The 22,984-nt window shown below is 48.2% G+C and overlaps 1 protein-coding gene across 4 annotated transcripts in view; it reads left to right on the top strand.

The window, feature by feature from the left end:
• LOC139274688 (centrosome and spindle pole-associated protein 1) overlaps positions 1-22,984 on the top strand; it is a 355,670-nt gene that overhangs the window by 189,392 nt on the left and 143,294 nt on the right. For all 4 annotated transcript variants that reach the window (XM_070891381.1, XM_070891368.1, XM_070891373.1 and 1 more), the window contains one exon: positions 11,584-11,702. In XM_070891381.1, coding sequence (XP_070747482.1) covers positions 11,584-11,702 — 119 coding nt within the window. The remainder of the gene's footprint in view (positions 1-11,583; positions 11,703-22,984) is intronic.

Raw genomic sequence — 22,984 nt, 5'->3', positions numbered from 1 at the left:
ATGAATTTGACTGCTGCTGCCTTCCACTGGTGAGCCATCTCTCTCAACAATATCCAAAGCGGTATATCTGTTTTGGAGGGAGATGACCGCAGGGGAGTCCTGCACTGCCTTCCTACTCCTGCTCTGCCTGATGGTCACACTTTCCCTATCTGCCTTTGTAACCTTTACCTGCGGTGTGACCAACTTACTGAACGTGCTATCCACGACATCCTCAGCATCGCGCATGCTCCAGAGTGAATCCATCCGCGGCTCCAGTGCCGTCATGCGGTCTAACGGGCTGCAGCTGGATACACTTCCTGCACACATAGTCGTCAGGGACACTGGAAGTGTCCTTGATTTCCCACATGGCACAGGAGGAGCATGACACAGGTCTGGGCTCGCCTGCCATGACTTAACCCTTAAAATAACCTAATTTGGCAACAATGCCAAAGGGTTTTTACAAGAAGTGGTTCAGGCTGAGGCAATTATTATGGAACACCATCACCTGCAAGTTCAGCTCCAAGTCACACGCCATCCTGACTTGGAGATACAGTGCTATCCCTTCATTGTTGCTGGGTTAAAATCCTAACACCATTGCTGGAGCACCATCAGTACAAAAATTGCAGCGGTTGAAGAAGGGCTGCTATCACCTCAGGACATAAGAATATAAGAAATCGGAGCAGGAGTAGGCCATTTAGCCCCTTGAGCCTGTTCCGCCATTCAATAAGATCATGGCTGATATGATCTTGGCCTCAACTCCACTTCCCTGCCTGCACCCCATAACCCTCGACTCCCTTATCATTCAAAAATCTGTCCCTCTCCACCTCAAATATATTCAATGATCCAGCATCCACAGTTCTCTGGGGTAGAGAATTCCAAAGATTCACGACCCTTTAAGAGAAGAAATTCCTCCTCATTTCCATTTTGAATGGGCGACCCCTTATTCTGAAACTGTGCCCCTTGGTTCCAGATTCCCCCACGCGGGGAAACATCCTCTCTGCATCTACCCTGTCGAGCCCCCTCAGAAACTTATACGTTTGAATAAGATCACATCTCATTCTTCTAAACTCCAATGAGTTTAGGCCCAACCTGCTCAACCTTTCTTCATAAGACAACCCCTTCATCTCAGGAATCAACCTCGAGAACCTTCTCTGAACAGCCTCCAATGCAAGCATATCTTTCCTTAAATAAAGAGACCAAAATTGTATGCAGTACTCCAGGTGTGGTCTTGCAGCTGTAGCAGGACTTCTCTACTTTTACACTCCATCCGCCTTGTGATAAAGTCCAACATTCCATTTGCCTTCCTAATTACTTCCTGTATCTGCATGCTAACCTTTTGTGTTTCATGTACAATGACTCCCCAGATCCCTCTGTATGTCAGTATTTTGTAAGCTCTCCCCATTTAAATAATTTGCTTTTTTATTTTTCCTACCAAAGTGGATAACCTCACATTTTCCCACATTATGCTCCATCTGCCAAATTTTTGCCCACTCACTTAGCTTATCTATATCCCTTTGCAGATTCTTTGCGTCCTCCTCACAACTTGCTTTCCCACCTATCTTTGTATCATCAGCAAATTTGGCCACATTGCACTCGGTCCCTTCATCCAAGTCATTAATATAGATTGTAAATAGTTGAGGACCCAGCACTGATCCCTGTAGCACCCCACTAGTTACAGTTTGCGGACCTGAAGATGACTCAATTATCCTGACTCTCTGTTTTCTGCTAGTTAGGCAATCCTCTATTCACACATATATTACCCCCAATCCCGTGAGCTCTTATCTTATGCACCTTTTATGTGGCACCTTATCGAATGCCTTCTGGAAATCCAAATACATGACCTCTACTGGTTCCCCTTTATCCACCCTGCTCGTTACATCCTCAAAGAACTCCAGCAAATTTGTCAAACATGATTTCCCAATTGTCCAAACAGCAAATAACAAAATTAGATAAGTAGTCTATATGTAAAATAACCCAGTAAACCTAAAGGCAACACATTTGCAACTCAATCTATTTTGTATGTTACATATGACTTTTCTGACTTAAAATTATATGGATTCTGATGTGTTTATATGTACATAGATTGATTATTGTTTGCGCAAGTGATTTGTCATGCACAGTATTCTGACAAATCACACTCTTTTCTCCCAATAGATGCTAATGCAACTTCCTCAGTCTGTTCCACACTTCACTCGCATTTCAATCACCAGATGTTCTGTCTTTTTCTGCCCACTTAAGATTGAAGGAAGCTTTCCTTTGAATCCCAGAACAGCTCATACAGTAATGCATGTGAACACTGTATGTGTAAGCATTACAGCAACAAAGTAGGCTCACGCAACGTGCTCTAATAGTTTTGTGGCTTCTGCAATTGATTTGAAAGATGGAGGAGTATAGTGTTATATTTATGATCTGCCTTGCTTCAAACTAACATTTTTGTATCCTGTTTTTTCATATGAATTTTCAGTTGAGATATAGTTTAATACTGTATGAAGTTACCAATTAGTTGTGAATGAAGTTGATAGAAACTAATTAGATTAAGCCGCTTTGACTAGTACTTTAGGTTGTTGAAATAGTTATGAATGCAAGTTTGCTGCTATGCTAATAGTTGCGGCTAGTTGTCAGCGATTAACTTGACCATTAAAGGGTTAGGATGACTACCCATGGAGGATAAACACTACTGTGAGGCTGAGAGCTACGTGGATAGCACATTTCAGGAGGTGGTCACCCCGTAACGTAAGAGTGTGCAGGCAGAGGAGAAATGGGTGACCATCAGACAGACAAGGAGAACCAAGCAGGTAGTGCAGGAGTTCCCTGAGTGCATCTCGCACTCCAACCAGTGGTGAGGGTTTTGGTTCCTCTGGGGTGTACAGCCAGAGCCAAGACCATGGCACCACGGGTGGCTCAGCTGTACAGGGAGTGAGGAGGAAGATCGGGAAAGCAATAGTGATAGGAGATTTGATAGGGGAACAAATGGGTGCAGACGTGATTTCAGGATGGTATGTTGCTTCCCTGGTGCCAGGATGAAGGATGTTACTGAGCGGCTGCAGAACATTCTGAGGGTGGGCTGGGGGGTGGGTTGGTGGGTGTGAACAGCCAGAGGTCGTGGTCCATACCGGTATCAATGACGTAGGTAGAAAGAGAGATGAGGTCCTGCAGACAGATTTTGGGGTGCTAGGAGAGAGATTAAAAAGCAGGAGCTCAAAGGTAGTTGTTGTATATGAATAAAGAGTCTGACTGGACACTGTGAGCTCAAAGTAAAGTGTGACCGTAGTCTTTTATTGCAGATCTCCAAAGTGCCTCTCCAGCCTCTGAGGCCTCCTTAAGTACCTTTGTGGGATCCCTTGGGACTCCAGGGGATGAGCCCTCTGGTGGCTGTACAAGGTATATACAAGTTTACATACATAACAGTAGTAATCTCTGGAATACTCCTGGTGCCACGAGCTTGTGAGTATAGAAATAGGAGGATAGAGCATATGAATGTGTGGCTGGAGAGATGGTGCAGGAGGGAGGGATTTAGATTCCTGGGACATTGGGAGAGTTGGGAGCTGTACAGGTCGGACGGGTTGTACCTCAACAGAGCTGGGACCAATGTCCTCACGAGCGGGGGGAGAGGAGAGAGAGGGGGTTTGCTAGTGCCGTGGGGAGGGTTGAAACTAATTTGGCAGGGGTCGGGCACCAGAATGTAGCATTAGAAAGGAGAAACAATGCGCACAAAGATTGGGAGAGATCGAGTAAGAAATAGTACGGTATTTCGTGGGGATAGACTTAGAGAGAATAGAAGAAGGTCCAAGATAGGTTTACAGTGCATGTATGTGAACATACGAAATGTGGTAAATAAGGTTGTTGAGCTGCAAGCGCAAATAGACACATTGGAATATGATGATAATGGAGCCTGGCTCAAAAAAGAGCAGAATTGGGTACTAAATATTCCTGGATATAAGGTGTTCAGGAAAGATAGGGAAGGAAAGAAAGGAGGTGGGGTGGCAGTATTGATTAAGGAGAATATTGCAGTGCTGGAGCGAGAGGATGTCCTGGAGGGGTCAAGGACAGAATTTATTTGGTTAGAGTTGAGAAACAATAGAGGTGCCATTATACTACCTGGTGTATTCTATAGGCTGCAAACTAGTGGGAAGGATAGAGAGGAGCAAATTTATAGGGTAATTGCAGAGCAAGAACTATAGAGTAGTGATATTGGGGTACTTCAACTATCCTAATATAGACTAGGATAGTAATAGTTTAAAGGGCAGAGAGGGGGAAGAATTTCTGAAGTGTGTTCGGGAGAACTTTCTTGATAGTATGTTTCCGGCCCAACGAGGGAGGAGGCATTGCTGGTTCTGGAGAATGAGGTGAGTCAAGTAGAGCAAGTGTCAGTCGGAGAACATTTTGGGAACAGTGATCACAGTATCATAAGGTTTAGACTAGCAATGGAAAAAAACGGAGCAATCTAGAGTAGAAATACTTAATAGGAGGAAAGATCATTTCTGTGCGTTGAGAATGAAACTGGCCCAAGTAAATTGGAATCAAAGATTCACAGGCAAAACTGTAATCAAACAATAGGTTGCTTTTAAAGAGGAGATGGTCCGGGTACAGTCAAGATACATTCCCACGAGGGGGAAAGGTAGGGCAACCAAAGTCAAGTGAGAACCAGGCTGAATATAGAAAGTTTAGAGGGAAGTGAAAAAGGAAATAAGAGGGGCAAAGAAAGATTATGTAAATAGATTGTCAGCTAACATAAAAGGGAATTCAAACATCTCCGAGAGGCATATACTAGTAAACAGGTTGTAAGAGGAGGGGTGGGGCCGATTTGGGACAAAAATGGAGACCTACACATGGAGGTGGGGGTATAGCTGAAGTAATAAATGAGTACTTTGCATCTGTCTTGATCAAGGAAGAAGATGCTGCCAAAGTCATAGTGAAAGAGGAGGTAGTTGAGATACTGGATGGGATAAAAATTGATAAGGAAGGCTGGCTGTACTTAAAGTAGATAGGTCACCAGGACCGGATGGGATGCATCCTAGGATGCTGAGGGAAGTAAAGGTGGAAATTGTGGAGGTACTGGCCATAATCTTCCAATCCTCCTTGGATACGGGAATGGTACCAGAGTACTGGAGAATTGCAAATGTTACAACCTTGTTCAAAAAAAGGGTGTAAGGATTAACTCAGCAATTACAGGCCAGTCATTTTAACCTCAGTTGTGGGGAAGGTTTTGAAACGATAGTCGGACAAAATTAACAGTCACTTGGACAAGTATGGATTAATTAAGGAAAGCCAGCATGGATTTGTTGAAGGCAAATTATGTTTAACTAACTTGATTTGAGTTTTTTGATGAGATAACATCAAGGATAGATGACAGCAATGTGGTTGATTTGGTGTACATGTGCTTCCAAAAGGCATTTAATTGAGTTACCACCGAGGGAGAACCCTCAATATGATAACCTTTGAGACAGAGGACACCCAGCCCGTCACACCTAGGATTCTTGACCAATTTTGACCTGCAAGGTATGGACTCACATTCTTTAATCAAGCCAGAGAATTTGTTGAGTAGCACAAAGTTAGACAAAAATAATACTTAACAAAGGTAATTGATATACAGCGAGACTTGGGTCCGACGGTTCCAGCTTCCAAGCTCTCTGGGGCACAATCTTCTGTTCTTGCTACATTCTGTTGACCGTAGTCGATCTTCTTCCTCTAGGTTTGCCACTGATGTTCTGTACTCTTATCCCCCTCGGGGTGCTACTGCCTTGCCATATCAGGTCATGGATCGTTTAGGCCGAAATAATTGGATTATGGCCACATTTTGTTCATTCATGGCCTCCTAATGTCCCAGCACGTACACCTCGTACAGATTCAAAGTTCATACTTCCTCTGCTACTGCTTGATTCCTACGGTTTTACAACCATTTACTTTGAACCAAGTACAGATATATCCTAACCATCTCTACCATTGTTCTTACACAAATGTTAGCATATTATCAATCCTTAAATCAAACTAGTGCAACTACACCTTGGCCTATTTAGCCCAGCCTTCTCATCATGCCTTAGGGTTACGGTTGCGTCTTAACAAAGCACGTAATAACGCAGAGATATTAAAACAACATATATGAATCTAGCAAACCCAGTTCCCCACCTCGAGTATGAAGTGCTATTCGCACTGATTTCTCATACAATCTAGTGACGTCTCAGCAATAGGTCTTACCCTCCCACGTGCCGTCTGTCAATCATGTTAACATAGTGGCAGCTGGAGGTTTCAGTAGTTAACAGGCGCTGTCACAGATTTTTAATCACTCCTTTCATGTAGCACAAGGCCACGACCAACCCTATTAATACCACAACTTGGAGCACGACTAATGCATAAGGCAATTCTGACCCATGGTGGTTTTTCGATGTTTAACCCAGTGTCCCACCACTGACTGTTATCTCCAACCTCTGGTATTTCTACCTTAATCTCATTATTCTGCTGTTGCAGTACATAGAAGTGCTGCTATTGCACATTTATCCATTCCCTGAGTCCTGTCAAGTGTTCAGGGAGTTGGGGAATATGATACCCAAACCTAGTTACATCTGGGTGGATTGGAAGTTGGTACTGGCTAGCCCTCTTAATCGTGAACACCAAGTGAGCATCCGATACCTCGATCAATTCACTACCTCTCGTACAGAACCAAATACTCCCCTGTGGACAGTCTATTATTGCTCCCGAATATTTTAACGCATCACTCCCTAGAATACCCCGTCCATCCATGTTGTCATGTGTAACGGCTCATTAGTACAATTTCGCATTCCCGCAGAAGAGAGAGCAGTAGAGTTACTGGGGTGCACCAAAACCTGGGTTGCAAAGCAACCCTTGCCCTCTGCGAGGTAGCGTTCAGGGTGTGGGGCACGAATAATTGTCACAGACGATCCAGTGTCCACTAGCATAACTTGCTGTTGGCCCTCGGGCAGCATAACGGTGATCACTGGTCGTCCATTTTCATCACATCTGAACCCCACCTCAGACCATGAGTGAGGGGCCTGACCCTCTTGGCATGGGTTGCCTGGCCAGAAACTGGGGCAACTGAGCCACTTGGCCACCAGTGTTCTGGGTGGTTATAAAAGTCTGCATAATCGTGGACAACGTATTTGTTTTGGGTGGTTGCTTCCAATCCAGTGGCCAAAGTCTGTATCCGATTCTCAAATGTGTTTGAGGCGAATAAGAGGGTGGTTCCAGACGTATCCCAGGCTTACCCGCAGTCCCAGCCGGGCTGCGGTTACCTGGGTAGAATTGTCGACTTGGGCTTTTTATGTGCCCGAGCTTCCCACAATTATAACATGGTCCTGGATTTTGGGGGACCACTCTCGGTCCATCTACTCTATGGACGTCTGCCTTCCTTGGCCCCTGGGTCTTAGTAAAAGACCAAGCTCTCTCTGTTTGTGCAGGAGCTGGGTCCACTGGGTGGTATGATCAACTACATGACCCAAGGCTGGCTGGATATTATTCAGAATTTTTTTTTAAAAGGAGCTTTGTCCTTGCCATTGGCTTGATTAGCGTTCCAGTTCCTCTGATTCAAGGCATAGACTGTGTAAAGTCTTTTGGAGAACTGAGTCAGTGCCTCCTGCGGATTCTGTTTAGTTTGATGTAATTTCTGCCCCAGGTCTATCTCATTCAGTCCCAGATATACTTGGATGTGGGCTACCAACTGGTTCAGCGTAGTCCTGGCGGCAAATGCCATATGGGCAATCCCTGTCTCACTCCCTCCTCTAAGGTAGAAAACACAATTCTCTTTACATTTTTATCTTCTAATTCTGGATGATATCGCCTAAAATTATCCAGCCGAGTCTTAAAGTCCATTGGTCAAGTACCCCCTTTTATGGGTCCAAACTCGTTACAACAAGGGTTCAGAGCTATCATATCTAATTCTCTCTCTTGAGTCAGTACGACTAGGTGTTATTTGGCCCTGCGGATTACAACTCTCTGAAATAAATATCACGTTGACCGGATAAAGGGGTGGCGCAGTGGGAGACGGACCATAATCGTGATCCCCGTATTGCGTGGCCTCTTCTTCCAGGGCACCCCAGTCCACGTCGAAACTCGGTCCTCCCATGGCAGGGATGACAGCACACTACTGCTTCCTATCTTTTTATTTTACCCTGCAATTCCAGGATTCTTAAGCGGGATTGGCTATGGCCTCCCTTAGCGCACCGCGAGCGTCAGCCAATTGTTCCCTCACCCTTTCATTTTCCTGCCGCAACTCATCACTTCCCGGCTGACGTCCAACAGAGATTGCAAGGCGTTTCCAGCTAGCACTGCCGAAACTGCTTGCTGCTGTGTTACTGCAGATGAAGTTGTTAATTGGTCCTGCAGTTTTACCATCTTTTGTTTCTAATGTTTAACAGTTTCTCCCAACTCTCCACATACAGTTTCACATCGTTGCAAACAATGTAGAGTTGCATGGGACATCAGCTTAAGCGCTTTGTCTGCCTTGAATTTCTTCTCCTCTATCTTTTTTTGAATAAAGGCAACTATGTCCTCAAAGGGGACATGTTGCGACTGATTCAAGCACTCCGAGAATGTCACATAATTTGTTAACCTTATCCCGAAACAACGTTGGCAGCATTTTACCTAGCATCTTTTTCCCTCGAACAGAAGACGCATGTGGGAGCTATCTATGGACTGTCCACTCCCCGTAAACACTTATACAGGTTTCCCCTCTCAGCTAATTCAACAGAAACAACTCACTGGCCAGGGGGCAGCTGAGAATTTTTTAATCAACAACGAAAGTCTGGTTTTGATTGGTGAAGTCCCTTCTTGGTTACCAATTGTGTGTTAACACACAGGGAGAACCCTCAATATGGTAACCTTTATGAGACAGAGGACATCCAACCCAGCTCACCTAGGATTCTTGACCAATTTTGACCTGCAAGGCACAATCTCGTGTTCTTTAATCAAGCTAGAGAATTTATTGAATATCACAAAGATATACAAAGATAATACTTAACAAAGGTAATAGGTATACAGCAGAGACTTGGGTCTGATGGTTACTGTTTCCAAGCTCTCTGGGGCACAATCTACTGTTCTTGCTGTGGTTCTGTTGACCATTGTCGATCTTCTTCCTCTAGGTGTGCCACCGATGTTCTGTAGCCTCTCTCTTTTATCCCTCTCGGAGTGTTACATATTAGGTCATGGATTGTTTAGGTCAAAATGATTGGAGTACGGTCACATTTTGTTTGTTCATGGCCTCCTAATATCCCAGCACGTACACCTCGTACAAGTGGTTCCTGTTTGCTACTTTTGCAAGAGACTCAAAGTTCATACTTCCTCTAGTACTGTTTGCTCCTGTGGTTTTACAACCATCTACTCTAAAGCAAGTACAGATATATCCCAACAGTCTACTCTGAAACAAGTACAAATATATCCCAACCACCTTGACCATTGTTCTTACACAAATGTCAACTGGACCTTTATTCACTGGAGTTTAGAAGGATGAGGAGAGGATCTCATAGAAACATATAAGATTCTGACGAGACTGGACAGTTTAGATGCAGGAAGAATGTTCCCGATGTTGGAGAAGTCCAGAACCAGGGGACATAGTCTTAGGATAAGGGGTAGGCCATTTAGGACTGATATGAGGAGAAACTTCTTCACTCAGAGAGTTGTTAACCTGTGGAATTCCCTGCCGCAGAGAGTTGTTGATGCCAGTTCATTGGATATATTCAAGAGGGAGTTAGATATGGCCCTTACGGCTAAGGGGATCAAGGGATATGGAGAGAAAGCAGGAAAGGGGTACTGAGGGAGTGATCAGCCATGATCTTATTGAATGGCGGTGCAGGCTCGAAGGGCCTAATGGCCTACTCCTGCACCTATTTTCTATGTTTCTATATTATCAATCCTTAAATCCACCTAACGCAATTACACCTCAGCCTGTTTAGCCCAGCCTTCTTATCATGCCTTGTGGTTACGGTTGCGCCTTAACAAAGCAAGTAATAACACAAAGTCAGGAATGCAGAGATACTGTTAAAACAATATATGTTGAGTCTCTCAAACCCTACAAGGCTTGCCAGTAAAGTTGAAGTCCATGGAATAAAAGGGACAGTGGCAGCATGGATACAAAATTGGCTAAGTGATGGGAAACAGAATAGTGGTGAACAGTTATTTTTTTGGACTGGAGGAAGGTATACAGTGGTGTTCCCCTGGGGTCGGTACCAGGACCACTCCTTTTCTTGATATATATTAATGTCTTGAACTTGGTGCACAGGGCACAATTTAAAAATTTGTAGCTGAGACAAAACTTGGAGGTAAGGAGGATAAGTGAGGAGGATAATGGTAGACTCCAAGAAGACAGGCTGGTGGAATGGGCGGCAAATGAAATTTAACACAGAAAAGTGCGAAGTGAAGCATTTTGACAGGAAGAATAAGGAAAGGCAATATAAACAAACTAAATGGTATAATTCTAAAGTGGTGCTGGAACAGCGAGACTTGGGGGTATATGTGCACAAATCGTTGAAGGTGGCAGGACAGGTTGAGAAAGCGTTTTAAAACGCATACAGGATCCTGGGCTTCATAAGAAGAGGTATAGAGTACAAAAGCAAGGAAATTTTGAAGAACCTATGTAACACACTGGTTTAGCCTCAACTGGAATATTGTGTCCAATTCTGGGCACCGAACTTTAGGAAGGATGTGAAGGCCTGAGAGATGGTGTAGAAAAAATTTACAAGAATAGTTCCAGGGATGAGGGACTTCAGTTACGTGGATAGACTGGAGAAGCTGAGGTGTTCTCCTTAGAGCAGAGAAGGTTGAGAGGAGATTTGATAGAGGTGTTCAAAATCATAAGGGGTCTAGATAGAGTAGACAGAGAGAAACTGTTCCCAGTGGCAGATGGATCGAGAACCAGAGGATACAGATTTAAGGTGATTGGCAGAATAACGAAAGGCGACATGAAAAAAAAGTCTTTATGCAGTGAGTGGTTAGGATCTGGAATTCACTGCCTGAAAGGGTGGTGGAGGCGGTTTCAATTGTGGCTTTCAAAAGGGAAAAAAAATTGCAGGCTATGGGGAAAGGGCGAGGGAGTGGGACGAGCAGCGAGCTGGCACAGGCTCAACGGGCCGAATGGTCTCCTTCTGTGCTGTAACCGTCTATGATTCTGTGAGTTTATGGACAAGTTGGGCCATACAACCTGTTTCTGTGTTATATTTTTCATGCAATTCTGTAGGTTACATGTCTCAAAATTTGAGGGAATGTGATGTAGACTAAGGCTCAAGTACCTGTAATAGAGCATAGGAGATTCTATATGGTTAAATAAATAAAAAGTATCGCAATATCACAATGGGTAATTTGAACTGCAGTGCAATTTTGAACAATAGTAATGGTTATATTTGGTCAACAAGGTTGAGAGTTTTGCAGAAACTCAGTAATTATCATTAGCAGTATATATTAACTTTTTAAATATTTTGTTTGGTAAATTGCAATACTTGGTGTTACTTTGTTGTTACTCTAAAAACAACATTTGGAAAATTGTGCATAAAAGATAGCAGTTATTAAAAAACCAATTAAAATGGATATAATTCTAATTAAATAAATCTTTAAGATTTCTTTATCGGTAGAAGTTTGATGCAAGTCATTTTCTCATTGTAGGATCGCTGCAGTTCCTCCCCCTCCACCACCTGTGCTGACAGAACATTACCAAACACCTTATGATCATGCTTATTATTTTTATGGTGCTAGAAATCCTTTGGATCCAAACTTGACATACTGTGAGTATACTGTTATATTTGATAAGCAAATTAGACTAAAGGGGTGTAGAGTTTCTTTTTCATGAGGTGCTTTTTAGAAATCTAATACGAGAGCATCAATTTATTGTTACATATGTTTACATTTGTGATACAAAAAATGAAAAGTGAACTCTTCTGCTTAAATCTTGTATAAATGCAATTGTGTTATCTGTGACAAGTTCCTGTTGTAAAGGAGATAAAATTGAAAAAAGTTCTCTTGATAAAAACAAAATCCAGTGTAAGAACTTTACTAGTCAGTGAAGGGGTAAATTGGTTGTTAGAACATTGCAGTGATATCAATGCACTAGAAAATATTCTTAAATCTAGTGAATTCCTTAATAATTGAATTGAATCTTGGTATTCCTTTGGTGTTCAGATGCTAGTCTCAAGAAATATTTAGGGAACAATTGTGAATTGATTCATCAGTCATGTGTCATAACTTGTGATAACATTATACTGAATTATATTTTACAACGACACCCTTATTTGTACTGCAAAAATGGGCAACAGGTTCCATCCATTATTTCTTGGTCCCCTTGGAGGATAAGCCACACCCTGAAGTTGCACAGGAATGTGTCACTGGATCTGCCCAACCCAAGGTCTCACTGCTTTGCAAATTGTAACTCGATCCACTTTGACTTCCTGAAGCAACAAAGGACAGAGCTGACCAGAAGACAGCAAGAGCCAGCCAAAGTACCTTCCCCAGTCCAAGTGCATGCCTCCTGCAGCCGAAGTGCCTTACCCAAGCGCATCCTCCGCCACCCCGTCACCACCAATAAATGCAGCATTGTGTATGGATTGTTAACAGGTTTATTGGGTATGAAGTGAATAGTGACTTGTCATAACTGAGTTCCCTCTCTTCATTCTGACCCCTCCATGTCTCTCTATCCCCCCCCAGCCTCTCTCTCTCTTCCCTGTCCCCCAGCCTCTCTCTCTCTCTATCCCCCGCCCCCCCAACCTCACTCTCTTCCCCCATACCTCCAGCCTCTCTCTCTCCCCCCCGGCCACTCTCGCTCTGCACCCCTGCCCCCCCCCCCCCCCCGGCCACTCTCGCTCTGCCCCCCCCCCCGACCTCTGTCTGTCTACCTCCCCACCCCAGCTTTTCTCTCTCCTCCCCCAAATTTCTCCCTCCTCCCCCCAGTGTCTCTCTCTCTCTCTCTCTCTCTCTCTCTCTCTCCCCCCACCCCCCCAGCCTCTTACTGTCTCTCCCACCAGCCTCTCTCTCTCCACCCCAGCCTCTCTCTCTTCCACCCCGACCCCACCCCTGAGCCTCTCTCTGCACCACCCCTCCGGAACCTCTGTCTCCGCCCCCCCCCAGCCTCTGTCTCCGCCCCCCCCCAGCCTCTGTCTCCGCCCCCTCCCAGCCTCTGTCTCCGCCCCCCCCAGCCTCTGTCTCCGCCCCCCCAGCCTCTGTCTCCGCCCCCCCAGCCTCTGTCTCCGCCCCCCCCAGCCTCTGTCTCCGCCCCCCCAGCCTCTGTCTCCGCCCCCCCCAGCCTCTGTCTCCGCCCCCCCCAGCCTCTGTCTCCGCCCCCCCCAGCCTCTGTCTCCGCCCCCCCCAGCCTCTGTCTCCGCCCCCCCCAGCCTCTGTCTCCGCCCCCCCCAGCCTCTGTCTCCGCCCCCCCCAGCCTCTGTCTCCGCCCCCCCCAGCCTCTGTCTCCGCCCCCCCCAGCCTCTGTCTCCGCCCCCCCCAGCCTCTGTCTCCGCCCCCCCCAGCCTCTGTCTCCGCCCCCCCCAGCCTCTGTCTCCGCCCCCCCCAGCCTCTGTCTCCGCCCCCCCAGCCTCTGTCTCCGCCCCCCCCAGCCTCTGTCTCCGCCCCCCCCAGCCTCTGTCTCCGCCCCCCCCAGCCTCTGTCTCCGCCCCCCCCAGCCTCTGTCTCCGCCCCCCCCAGCCTCTGTCTCCGCCCCCCCCAGCCTCTGTCTCCGCCCCCCCCAGCCTCTGTCTCCGCCCCCCCCAGCCTCTGTCTCCCGCCCCCCCCAGCCTCTGTCTCCGCCCCCCCCAGCCTCTGTCTCCGCCCCCCCCAGCCTCTGTCTCCGCCCCCCCCAGCCTCTGTCTCCGCCCCCCCCAGCCTCTGTCTCCGCCCCCCCCAGCCTCTGTCTCCGCCCCCCCCAGCCTCTGTCTCCGCCCCCCCCAGCCTCTGTCTCCGCCCCCCCCAGCCTCTGTCTCCGCCCCCCCCAGCCTCTGTCTCCGCCCCCCCCAGCCTCTGTCTCCGCCCCCCCCAGCCTCTGTCTCCGCCCCCCCCAGCCTCTGTCTCCGCCCCCCCCAGCCTCTGTCTCCGCCCCCCCCAGCCTCTGTCTCCGCCCCCCCCAGCCTCTGTCTCCGCCCCCCCCAGCCTCTGTCTCCGCCCCCCCCAGCCTCTGTCTCCGCCCCCCCCAGCCTCTGTCTCCGCCCCCCCCAGCCTCTGTCTCCGCCCCCCCCAGCCTCTGTCTCCGCCCCCCCCAGCCTCTGTCTCCGCCCCCCCCAGCCTCTGTCTCCGCCCCCCCCAGCCTCTGTCTCCGCCCCCCCCAGCCTCTGTCTCCGCCCCCCCCAGCCTCTGTCTCCGCCCCCCCCAGCCTCTGTCTCCGCCCCCCCCAGCCTCTGTCTCCGCCCCCCCCAGCCTCTGTCTCCGCCCCCCCCAGCCTCTGTCTCCGCCCCCCCCAGCCTCTGTCTCCGCCCCCCCCAGCCTCTGTCTCCGCCCCCCCCAGCCTCTGTCTCCGCCCCCCCAGCCTCTGTCTCCGCCCCCCCCAGCCTCTGTCTCCGCCCCCCCCAGCCTCTGTCTCCGCCCCCCCCAGCCTCTGTCTCCGCCCCCCCCAGCCTCTGTCTCCGCCCCCCCCAGCCTCTGTCTCCGCCCCCCCCAGCCTCTGTCTCCGCCCCCCCCAGCCTCTGTCTCCGCCCCCCCCAGCCTCTGTCTCCGCCCCCCCCAGCCTCTGTCTCCGCCCCCCCCAGCCTCTGTCTCCGCCCCCCCCAGCCTCTGTCTCCGCCCCCCCCAGCCTCTGTCTCCGCCCCCCCCAGCCTCTGTCTCCGCCCCCCCCAGCCTCTGTCTCCGCCCCCCCCAGCCTCTGTCTCCGCCCCCCCCAGCCTCTGTCTCCGCCCCCCCCCAGCCTCTGCCTCCGCCCCCCCCAGCCTCTGCCTCCGCCCCCCCCCCAGCCTCTGCCTCCGCCCCCCCCCAGCCTCTGCCTCCGCCCCCCCCCCCCAGCCTCTGCCTCCGCCCCCCCCCCCAGCCTCTGCCTCCGCCCCCCCCCCAGCCTCTCTCTCTTTCACCCCCCCCCAGCCCCTCTCTCTCTCTCAGCCCCCCCAGCCCCTCTCTTTCTCTCAGCCCCCCCAGCCCCTCTCTTTCTCTCTCAGCCCCCCTCTTTCTCTCTTTCTCTCTCTCTCTCTGTCTCTCTCTTACCCCAGCCCCTCTCCCTCGCTCTCTCCCCCCAGCCCCTCTCTTTTTCTCCCCCCCCACCAGCCTCTCTCTCTCCCCCCATCAGCCTCTCACTTCCCCGCAGCCTCTCCCTTTCTCTCTCTCCCCCCAGCCTATCTCAGTTCCTCCCCGCCCAACTCGCTTCCCCCAGTCCCTCTTTCTCACCCCTCGGCCCTATCCCCCAGCCCTTCTCTCATCCCAGCCTCGACCCCTGCCCCCCGCAGCCTCGGCCCCTCCCCCCCCAGCCTCTCTTTCCCCCCACCCCCCCCCCCAGCCTCTCTTTACCCCCACCTCCCCCCCCCGGCCTCTCTTTCCCCCCACACTCCCCGTCCTCTCTTTCCTCCCACCCTCTCCGCCCTCCCCCGGGCGTCTCTTCACACCTCCCCCCCCCCCCCCCGCCCCCCCCCCCAAAACCAGCCTCTTTTTGCCCCCCCCTCCCCCGCGGCCTCTCTCTACCCCCCCCCCCGTCCTCTCTTTCCCCCCTGCTGGCCTCTCTTTCTCCACCCCACTCCCCCACACCCCAGCACAGCCTCCTCTTGTCTCCCCCCGGGCCTCCTCTTGTCTCCCCCCGGGCCTCCTCTTATCTCTCCCCCCAGTCTCTCTTTCCCCCCCCCCCCCGCCAGCCTCTCTTCCTCACTCACTCTCCACCCCCCCAAAAAACAGGCTCTCTCCCCTCTAACCAGGTTCTATCTTCTCTTTCCTCCCCCCCCCCCCCCCCCCCCAAGTGTGTGTGTGTCTCTTCTCTCTCTCTTTCTCTCTTTCTTTCTCTCCTTTCTTTCTTTCTTTCTTTCTTTCTTTCTTTCTTTCTTTCTTTCTCTCTCCCGCTCCGACCAGACCCGGGCGGGGAGCTCGGCTGTACAGCAGGGAACTCGGGGCTTAGGGGCTTGTGGGAGGCTTGGCGGCCCGACAGGTAGCTCGAGGCCTGGTGGCCCAGCACAGAGCTCAGGGCCCGGCAAGGAGAGCTCGGGGCCCAGCGACTCTGCACGGGGCCCAGCGACTCTGCACGGGGCCCGGTGGCCCTGTACAGGGCTCGGGGCTCATGGGAGCCTCGGGGCCCGATTGGAGGCTCGCAGCTTAGTGGGAGGGTCGGGGCCCGGTCGGACGGAAAAGCAGGCTCGCGGAGGAGCAGCAGCCTGCCGCCACCGGGCCCAGGCCAGCCGGGGGTGAGAGAGTCGGAGTCTCGGGTCCTGCTTCTGGCACCACGTGGATGAAATGATTCGGCCGTGATCGGGGCTGTAGCTTGACGGGACAGGGCTTAAAAAGTGCAGTGCGGCTGGGCAAACGTCTGTCTGTCAAAAAAAGTGCAGTACATGGGGCGGGGCTTGTCGCTTGTCTGTCAAAAGTGCCATACAAATAGTTAGTAACATTTTATAAACACTATTTTATTTCCTAACACTAGTTGGAGGGTGAGGGACAATTGGACCCAGATAGGGGGAGGAGGAGGAGGAGGAGGATGTAGGAAGGGGAGAATAGAGGTGTGGGGGGGAGGGGGGTCGACGTGGTGAGATTGGCAGTTAACCTCTCGCAGAATGGTGTGCGCTTCTGGTAAGTTACTCTTCTGTCTGCTTGGGCCGGAATATTATCTCAGCAGGGGCTAAGGGTTTCAATTAAGCTTCCACTTCCATCTTAAACCAGAATTTCCTTCTCGATGATGGAGTGGGGCAAGAGTTAGCTTTCCTTCTGTCAGTGGCAGGACGGACAAGTTCTGCTCGGTTTTATAGGCTGGGTGTGTTGTAGATTACAAGGGAACTAATTTGGTGTGATTAATTATCATCTACTGATATCTTTCAGTCAATGTGAAGGTGTTGGTAATGAGTCTAATCAAATACTGGAATACATCTCTCACACATTTGACTATAAGCTGAAGCAAATGCACATCATGTGAAACTATTGCACATTTTAACTGCATGTTGCTTATGGGGAGCACATTGGATCAATTTGTATGGCTGTTCAGATGCTTGGAGCAATGTTTAAGGGTTGAGGCAATTCATTTGGCCCTGGTCATGGTGGATTTTTAAAATATTTCATTGTGATTTCGTCATCAAAATGCAACTCTGCAAATGCCTGGAGCTGCATATTTTTTATGTGTTTGTGTCTTCCCATATGTAAAGATTATGGAATTACAAGGCTCCATTTTCCATCGTTATTCAGTAGTTATTCAGCATTCAGCAGATGTAACATGGAAAATACATCATTGCTAGTCAAGGTATAAGCCCACAATCTTTTAGCTAAATTGAAAGATAAATTACATTTCCAACATGTCAGAGCTAGCATTTTAAATCCGCTGTTGCTTGATTAAATATTTGTATTTTAAAGTGTAACTTTACTTTTAAAAGATTTGTTGCCATTTATTCATATATAAATGACCAAGTTGTAATTGGGTGTAGGACATTTTGGGACCAGGACACTGCCCCTTGAGTGAAGAAGGCCGTGGATTCACTCTGGAGCATCCACGATGCTGAGAATGACGTGAGTAGCACGTGTAGCGAGTTGGTCTTACCGCAGGTGAAGGGTCCACAGCCAGCTAGGGAATGGAAAACCAGCAGGAAGAGCAGTGCAAGGAAGGTAGTGCAGGGGTCCCCTGCGGCCATCCCCCTGCAAAACAGTACTGCTTTGAATACTGTTGAGGGGGATGACTCATCAGGGGAGGGCAGCAGCAGCCAAGTTCATGGCACCGTGGCTGGCTCTGTTGCACAGGAGGGCAGGAAAGAGAGTGGGAGAGCGATAGTGATAGGGGATTCAATTGTAAGGGGAATAGATGGGCGCTTCTGCGGCCGCAACCGAGACTCCAGGATGGTATGTTGCCTCCCTGGTGCAAGGGTCAAGGATGTCTTGGAGCGGGTGCAGGACATTCTAAAAAGGGAGGGAGAACAGCCAGTTGTCATGGTGCACATTGGTACCAACGACATGGGTTTAAAAAAAAGGGATGAGGTCCTACGAGACGAATTTAAGGAGCTAGGAGCTAAATTAAAAAGTAGGACCTCAAAAGTAGTAATCTCGGGATTGCTACCAGTGCCACGTGTTAGTCAGAGTAGGAATCGCAGGATAGCGCAGATGAATGCATGGCTTGAGCAGTGGTGCAGCAGGGAGGGATTCAAATTCCTGGGGCATTGGAACAGGTTCTGGGGGAGGTGGGACCAGTACAAACCGGACGGTCTGTACCTGGGCAGGACCGGACCCAATGTCCTAGGGGGGAGTGTTTGCTAGTGCTGTTGGTGAGGAGTTAAACTAATATGGCAGGGGGATGGTAACCAATGCAGGGAGACAGAGGGAAACAAAATGGAGACAAAAGCAAAAGACAGAAAGGAGATGAGTAAAAGTGGAGGGCAGAGAAACCCAAGGCAAAAAACAAAAAGGGCCACTGAATGTAAAGGGGCTGCAGGAGGGGTCAAAACTAAAAATCATGGTTTAAAAACTAGGATTAAAACACTCTACCTAAATGCACGCAGCATTCGAAATAAAGTAAATGAGTTGACGGCACAAATCATTACAAATGGGTATGATTTGGTGGCCATTACAGAAACATGGTTGCAGGGTGGCCAAGACTGGGAATTAAACATACATGGGTATCTGACCATTCTGAAAAATAGACAAGAAGGGAAAGGAGGTGGGGTAGCTCTGTTAATAAAGGATGATATCAGGGCAGTTGTGAGAGACGATATTGGCTCTAATGAACAAAATGTTGAATCATTGTGGGTGGAGATTAGAGATAGTAAGGGGAAAAAGTCACTGGTGGGCGTAGTTTATAGGCCCCCAAATAATAATTTCACGGTGGGGTGGGCAATAATCAAGGGAATAATGGAGGCATGTGAAAAAGGAACGGCAGTAGTCATGGGGGATTTTAACCTACATATCGATTGGTCAACTCAAATCGCACAGGGTAGCCTGTAGGAGGAATTCATAGAATGCATACGGGATTGTTTCTTAGAACAGTATGTAACAGAACCTACAAGGGAGCAAGCTATCTTAGATCTGGTCCTGTGTAATGAGACAGGAAAAATAAACGATCTCCTAGTAAAAGATCCTCTCGGAATGAGTGATCACAGTATGGTTGAATTTGTAATACAGATTGAGGGTGAGAAAGTTGTGTCAGAAAGGAGCGTACTATGCTTAAACAAAGGGGACTACAGTGGGATGAGGGCAGAGTTGGCTAAAGTAGACTGGGAACACAGACTAAACGGTGGCACAATTGAGGAACAGTGGAGGACTTTTAAGGAACTCTTTCATAGTGCGCAACAAAAATATATTCCAGTGAAAAAGAAGGGCGGTAAGAGAAGGGATAACCAGCCGTGGATAACCAAGGAAATAAAGGAGAGTATCAAATCAAAGACCAATGCGTATAAGGTGGCCAAGGTTAGTGGGAAACTAGAGGATTGGGAAAATTTTAAACAGCAAAGAATGACTAAAAAAGCAATAAAGAAAGGAAAGATGGATTTCAAAGGTAAACTTGCGCAAAACATAAAAACAGATAGTAAACGCTTTTACGGATATATAAAACGGAAAAGAGTGACTAAAGTAAATGTTGGTCCCTTAAAAGATGAGAAGGGGGATTTAATAATGGGAAATGTGGAAATGGCTGAGACCTTAAACAATTATTTTGCTTCGGTCTTCATAGTGGAAGATGCAAAAACCATGCCAAAAATTGTTGGTCACATGAATGTGGGAAGGGAGGACCTTGAGACAATCACTATCACTAGCGGGGTAGTGCTAGACAGGCTAATGGGACTCAAGGTAGACAAGTCCCCTGGTCCTGATGAAATGCATCCCAGGGTATTAAAAGAGATGGCGGAAATTATAGCAGATGCATTCGTTATAATCTACCAAAATTCTCTGGACTCTGAGGAGGTACCAGCGGATTGGAAAGCAGCTAATGTAACGCCTCTGTTTAAAAAAGGGGGCAGACAAAAGGCAGGTAACTATAGGCCGGTTAGTTTAACATCTGTAGTGGGGAAAATGCTTGAAACTATCATTAAGGAAGAAATAGCGGGACATCTAGATAGGAATAGTGCAATCAAGCAGACGCAGCATGGATTCATGAAGGGGAAATCATGTTTAACTAATTTACTGGAATTCTTTGAGGATATAACGAGCATGGTGGATAGAGGTGTACCGATGGATGTGGTGTATTTAGATTTCCAAAAGGCATTCGACAAGGTGCCACACAAAAGGTTACTGCAGAGGATAGAGGTACGTGGAGTCCGAGGAAATGTATTAGCATGGATAGAGAATTGGCTGGCGAACAGAAAGCAGAGAGTTGGGATAAATGGGTCCTTTTCGGGTTGGAATTCGGTGGTTAGTGGTGTGCCACAGGGATCGGTGCTGGGACCACAACTGTTTATAATATACATAGATGACCTGGAAGAGGGGACAGAGTGTAGTGTAACAAAATTTGCAGATGACACAAAGATTAGTGGGAAAGCGGGTTGTGTAGAGGACACAGAGAGGCTGCAAAGAGATTTGGATAGGTTAAGCGAATGGGTGAAGGTTTGGCAGATGGAATACAATGTCGGAAAGTGTGAGGTCATCCACCTTGGGGGAAAAAAAACAGTAAAAGGGAATATTATTTGAATGGGGAGAAATTACAACATGCTGAGGTGCAGAGGGACCTGGGGTCCTTGTGCATGAAACTCTTTTAGGAGTAAACAAAAAACATTAAACCGTGCCCCACGATCTGGGGGAAACACCAACATTTACAAGGCCCTTTTTTTTATTTTTTTGGGGGTTTTTTGGGCACAGAGTCAAATTATTTTCCAAGTGCCCCCTATAAAAGGGGAGGGGGACACTAAAAGCACCGGCAATTAAAACAAATTAGCTTAAAAACATAAAATCAAATTAAAATTTGGTTGCCGGGCGTGACGATGCACTCCAGTCCCTCCGGTGCCCACCTCTCGCGGAAGGCCGCGAGCGTACCGGTGGACACCGCGTGCTCCATCTCCAAGGGCACCCTGGACCGGATGTCCTTGTGCATGAAACTCTTTTTGGCCATGAATCCCAAAAAGTTAGTTTGCAGGTGCAGCAGGTAATCAGGAAGGCGAATGCAATGTTGGCCTTCATTGCAAGAGGGATGGAGTACAAAAGCAGGGAGGTCCTACTGCAACTGTATAGGGTATTGGTGAGGCCGCACCTGGAGTACTGCATGCAGTTTTGGTCACCTTACTTAAGGAAGGATACACTGGCTTTGGAGGGGGTACAGAGAAGATTCACTCGGCTGATTCCGGAGATGAGGGGGTTACCTTATGATGATAGATTGAGTAGACTGGGTCTTTACTTATTGGAGTTCAAAAGGATGAGGGGTGATCTTCTAGAAACATTTAAAATCATGAAAGGGATAGACAAGATAGAGGCAGAGAGGTTGTTTCCACTGCTAGGGGTGACTAGAACTAGGGGGCACAGCCTCAAAATACGGGGGAGCCAATTTAAAACCGAGTTGAGAAGGAATTTCTTCTCCCAGAGGGTTGTGAATCTGTGGAATTCTCTGCCCAAGGAAGCAGTTGAGGCTAGCTCATTGAATGTATTCAAGTCACAGATAGATAGATTTTTAACCAATAAGGGAATTAAGGGTTATGGGGAGCGGGCGGGTAACTGGAGCTGAGTCCACGGCCAGATCAGCCATGATCTTGTTGAATGGCGGAGCAGGCTCGAGGGGCTAGATGGCCTACTCCTGTTCCTAATTCTTATGTTCTTATAAATCTACTTGTGGCTTCCTTACTCTTGTTAAACTATTACTTCAAATTATTAGGGACCAGATTGAGGAAAATAACAAAAGCCACTAAGAGGTATAAAATTGTATATACGTTCAGTGTCCGTAGTGTAACTAAAGGTTGGTGAGCTGCAGGCATAAGTTGCCACATGGAATTATGACATCGTTGCATTAACAGAGACATGGCTTAAACAAGGGCATGGGTTATTAATATTCCTGGGTACCAAGTATTCATGAATGATCGAGAAGGAAAAAGAGGAAGGGGCGTGACACTATTGATTAAAGATGAGTTACAGTTCTAAATAAAAAGATGGTTCTAGGACTGAATCCATTTGGTTTGACTTAAGGAAGCAAGGGGAAACTGATACAGTGCTGGGAGTTTTTTTAAATAGAGCTCCAAATCGAGAGAAGGCGATAGATGAGCAAATTTGTTGGCAAATTTCAAAGGGTGTAACACAAATAATGTTGTAAAATTAGGAGAATTTAATTATCTTAATATAGACTGGGAAAAACAGGGCAGGGAAGGAGCAGAATTTCTGATGTGTACAGGAGCAATTTCTCAATCACTATGTTTCCATTCCAACAATGTTGGGAGCAGTGTTGGATCTTGTTCTGGGAAATGAAAAGTAAGGCAAGTGGAATGTGTTACTGTATGGGATCATCTAGCTCAGCGTTCTTAGCCGGGGGTTCGCGACCACCTCGGGGTCAATGAGAAGGTTTTGAGGGGTCTGCCAAATCAGCATATTTCAAGAATTAATCTTTTTGAAAATTCCATTCTGCGAGCAGGGTAAAAAAAAAAAAGAGTGGGAATGATCCTACTGATGTCACTGGTGCCCAGTTTATTACTGAGAATGAGACCTTGAAATAGGCTGGATATATTTTCACCTACCTCCAAAAAAAGAGTTTAATTCAGTGCGCTAATATTCCACCGCCGCTGATGTTGGAGGAGAGGAGATCCCGGTCTCTCTCCTCCCCCAGATCAGTTAGTGACAGTTGGCAGCGGGTGCATTCCTGCTCTCCATGTTTAAATCGGGTAAGCGGAGCAAGAGGTCGGTGGGGTTTGATGCCCGTTTTGTGGGGAAATGGGCCAACCAAAGAGTGTCAGAGCTGTTTGGTTGACTTCACCTTTCACTTTTTATGTGGATGACCGCTGCTTTACAGAGCCAAGCACAGCACAGGTGG

The sequence above is a fragment of the Pristiophorus japonicus genome, chromosome 1 (assembly GCF_044704955.1).
Source record: "Pristiophorus japonicus isolate sPriJap1 chromosome 1, sPriJap1.hap1, whole genome shotgun sequence".
Classification (NCBI taxonomy): Eukaryota; Metazoa; Chordata; class Chondrichthyes; family Pristiophoridae; genus Pristiophorus; species Pristiophorus japonicus.
The sequence above is the reverse complement of the archived record's forward strand: the minus strand, read 5'-3'. Positions and strand labels throughout refer to the sequence as shown.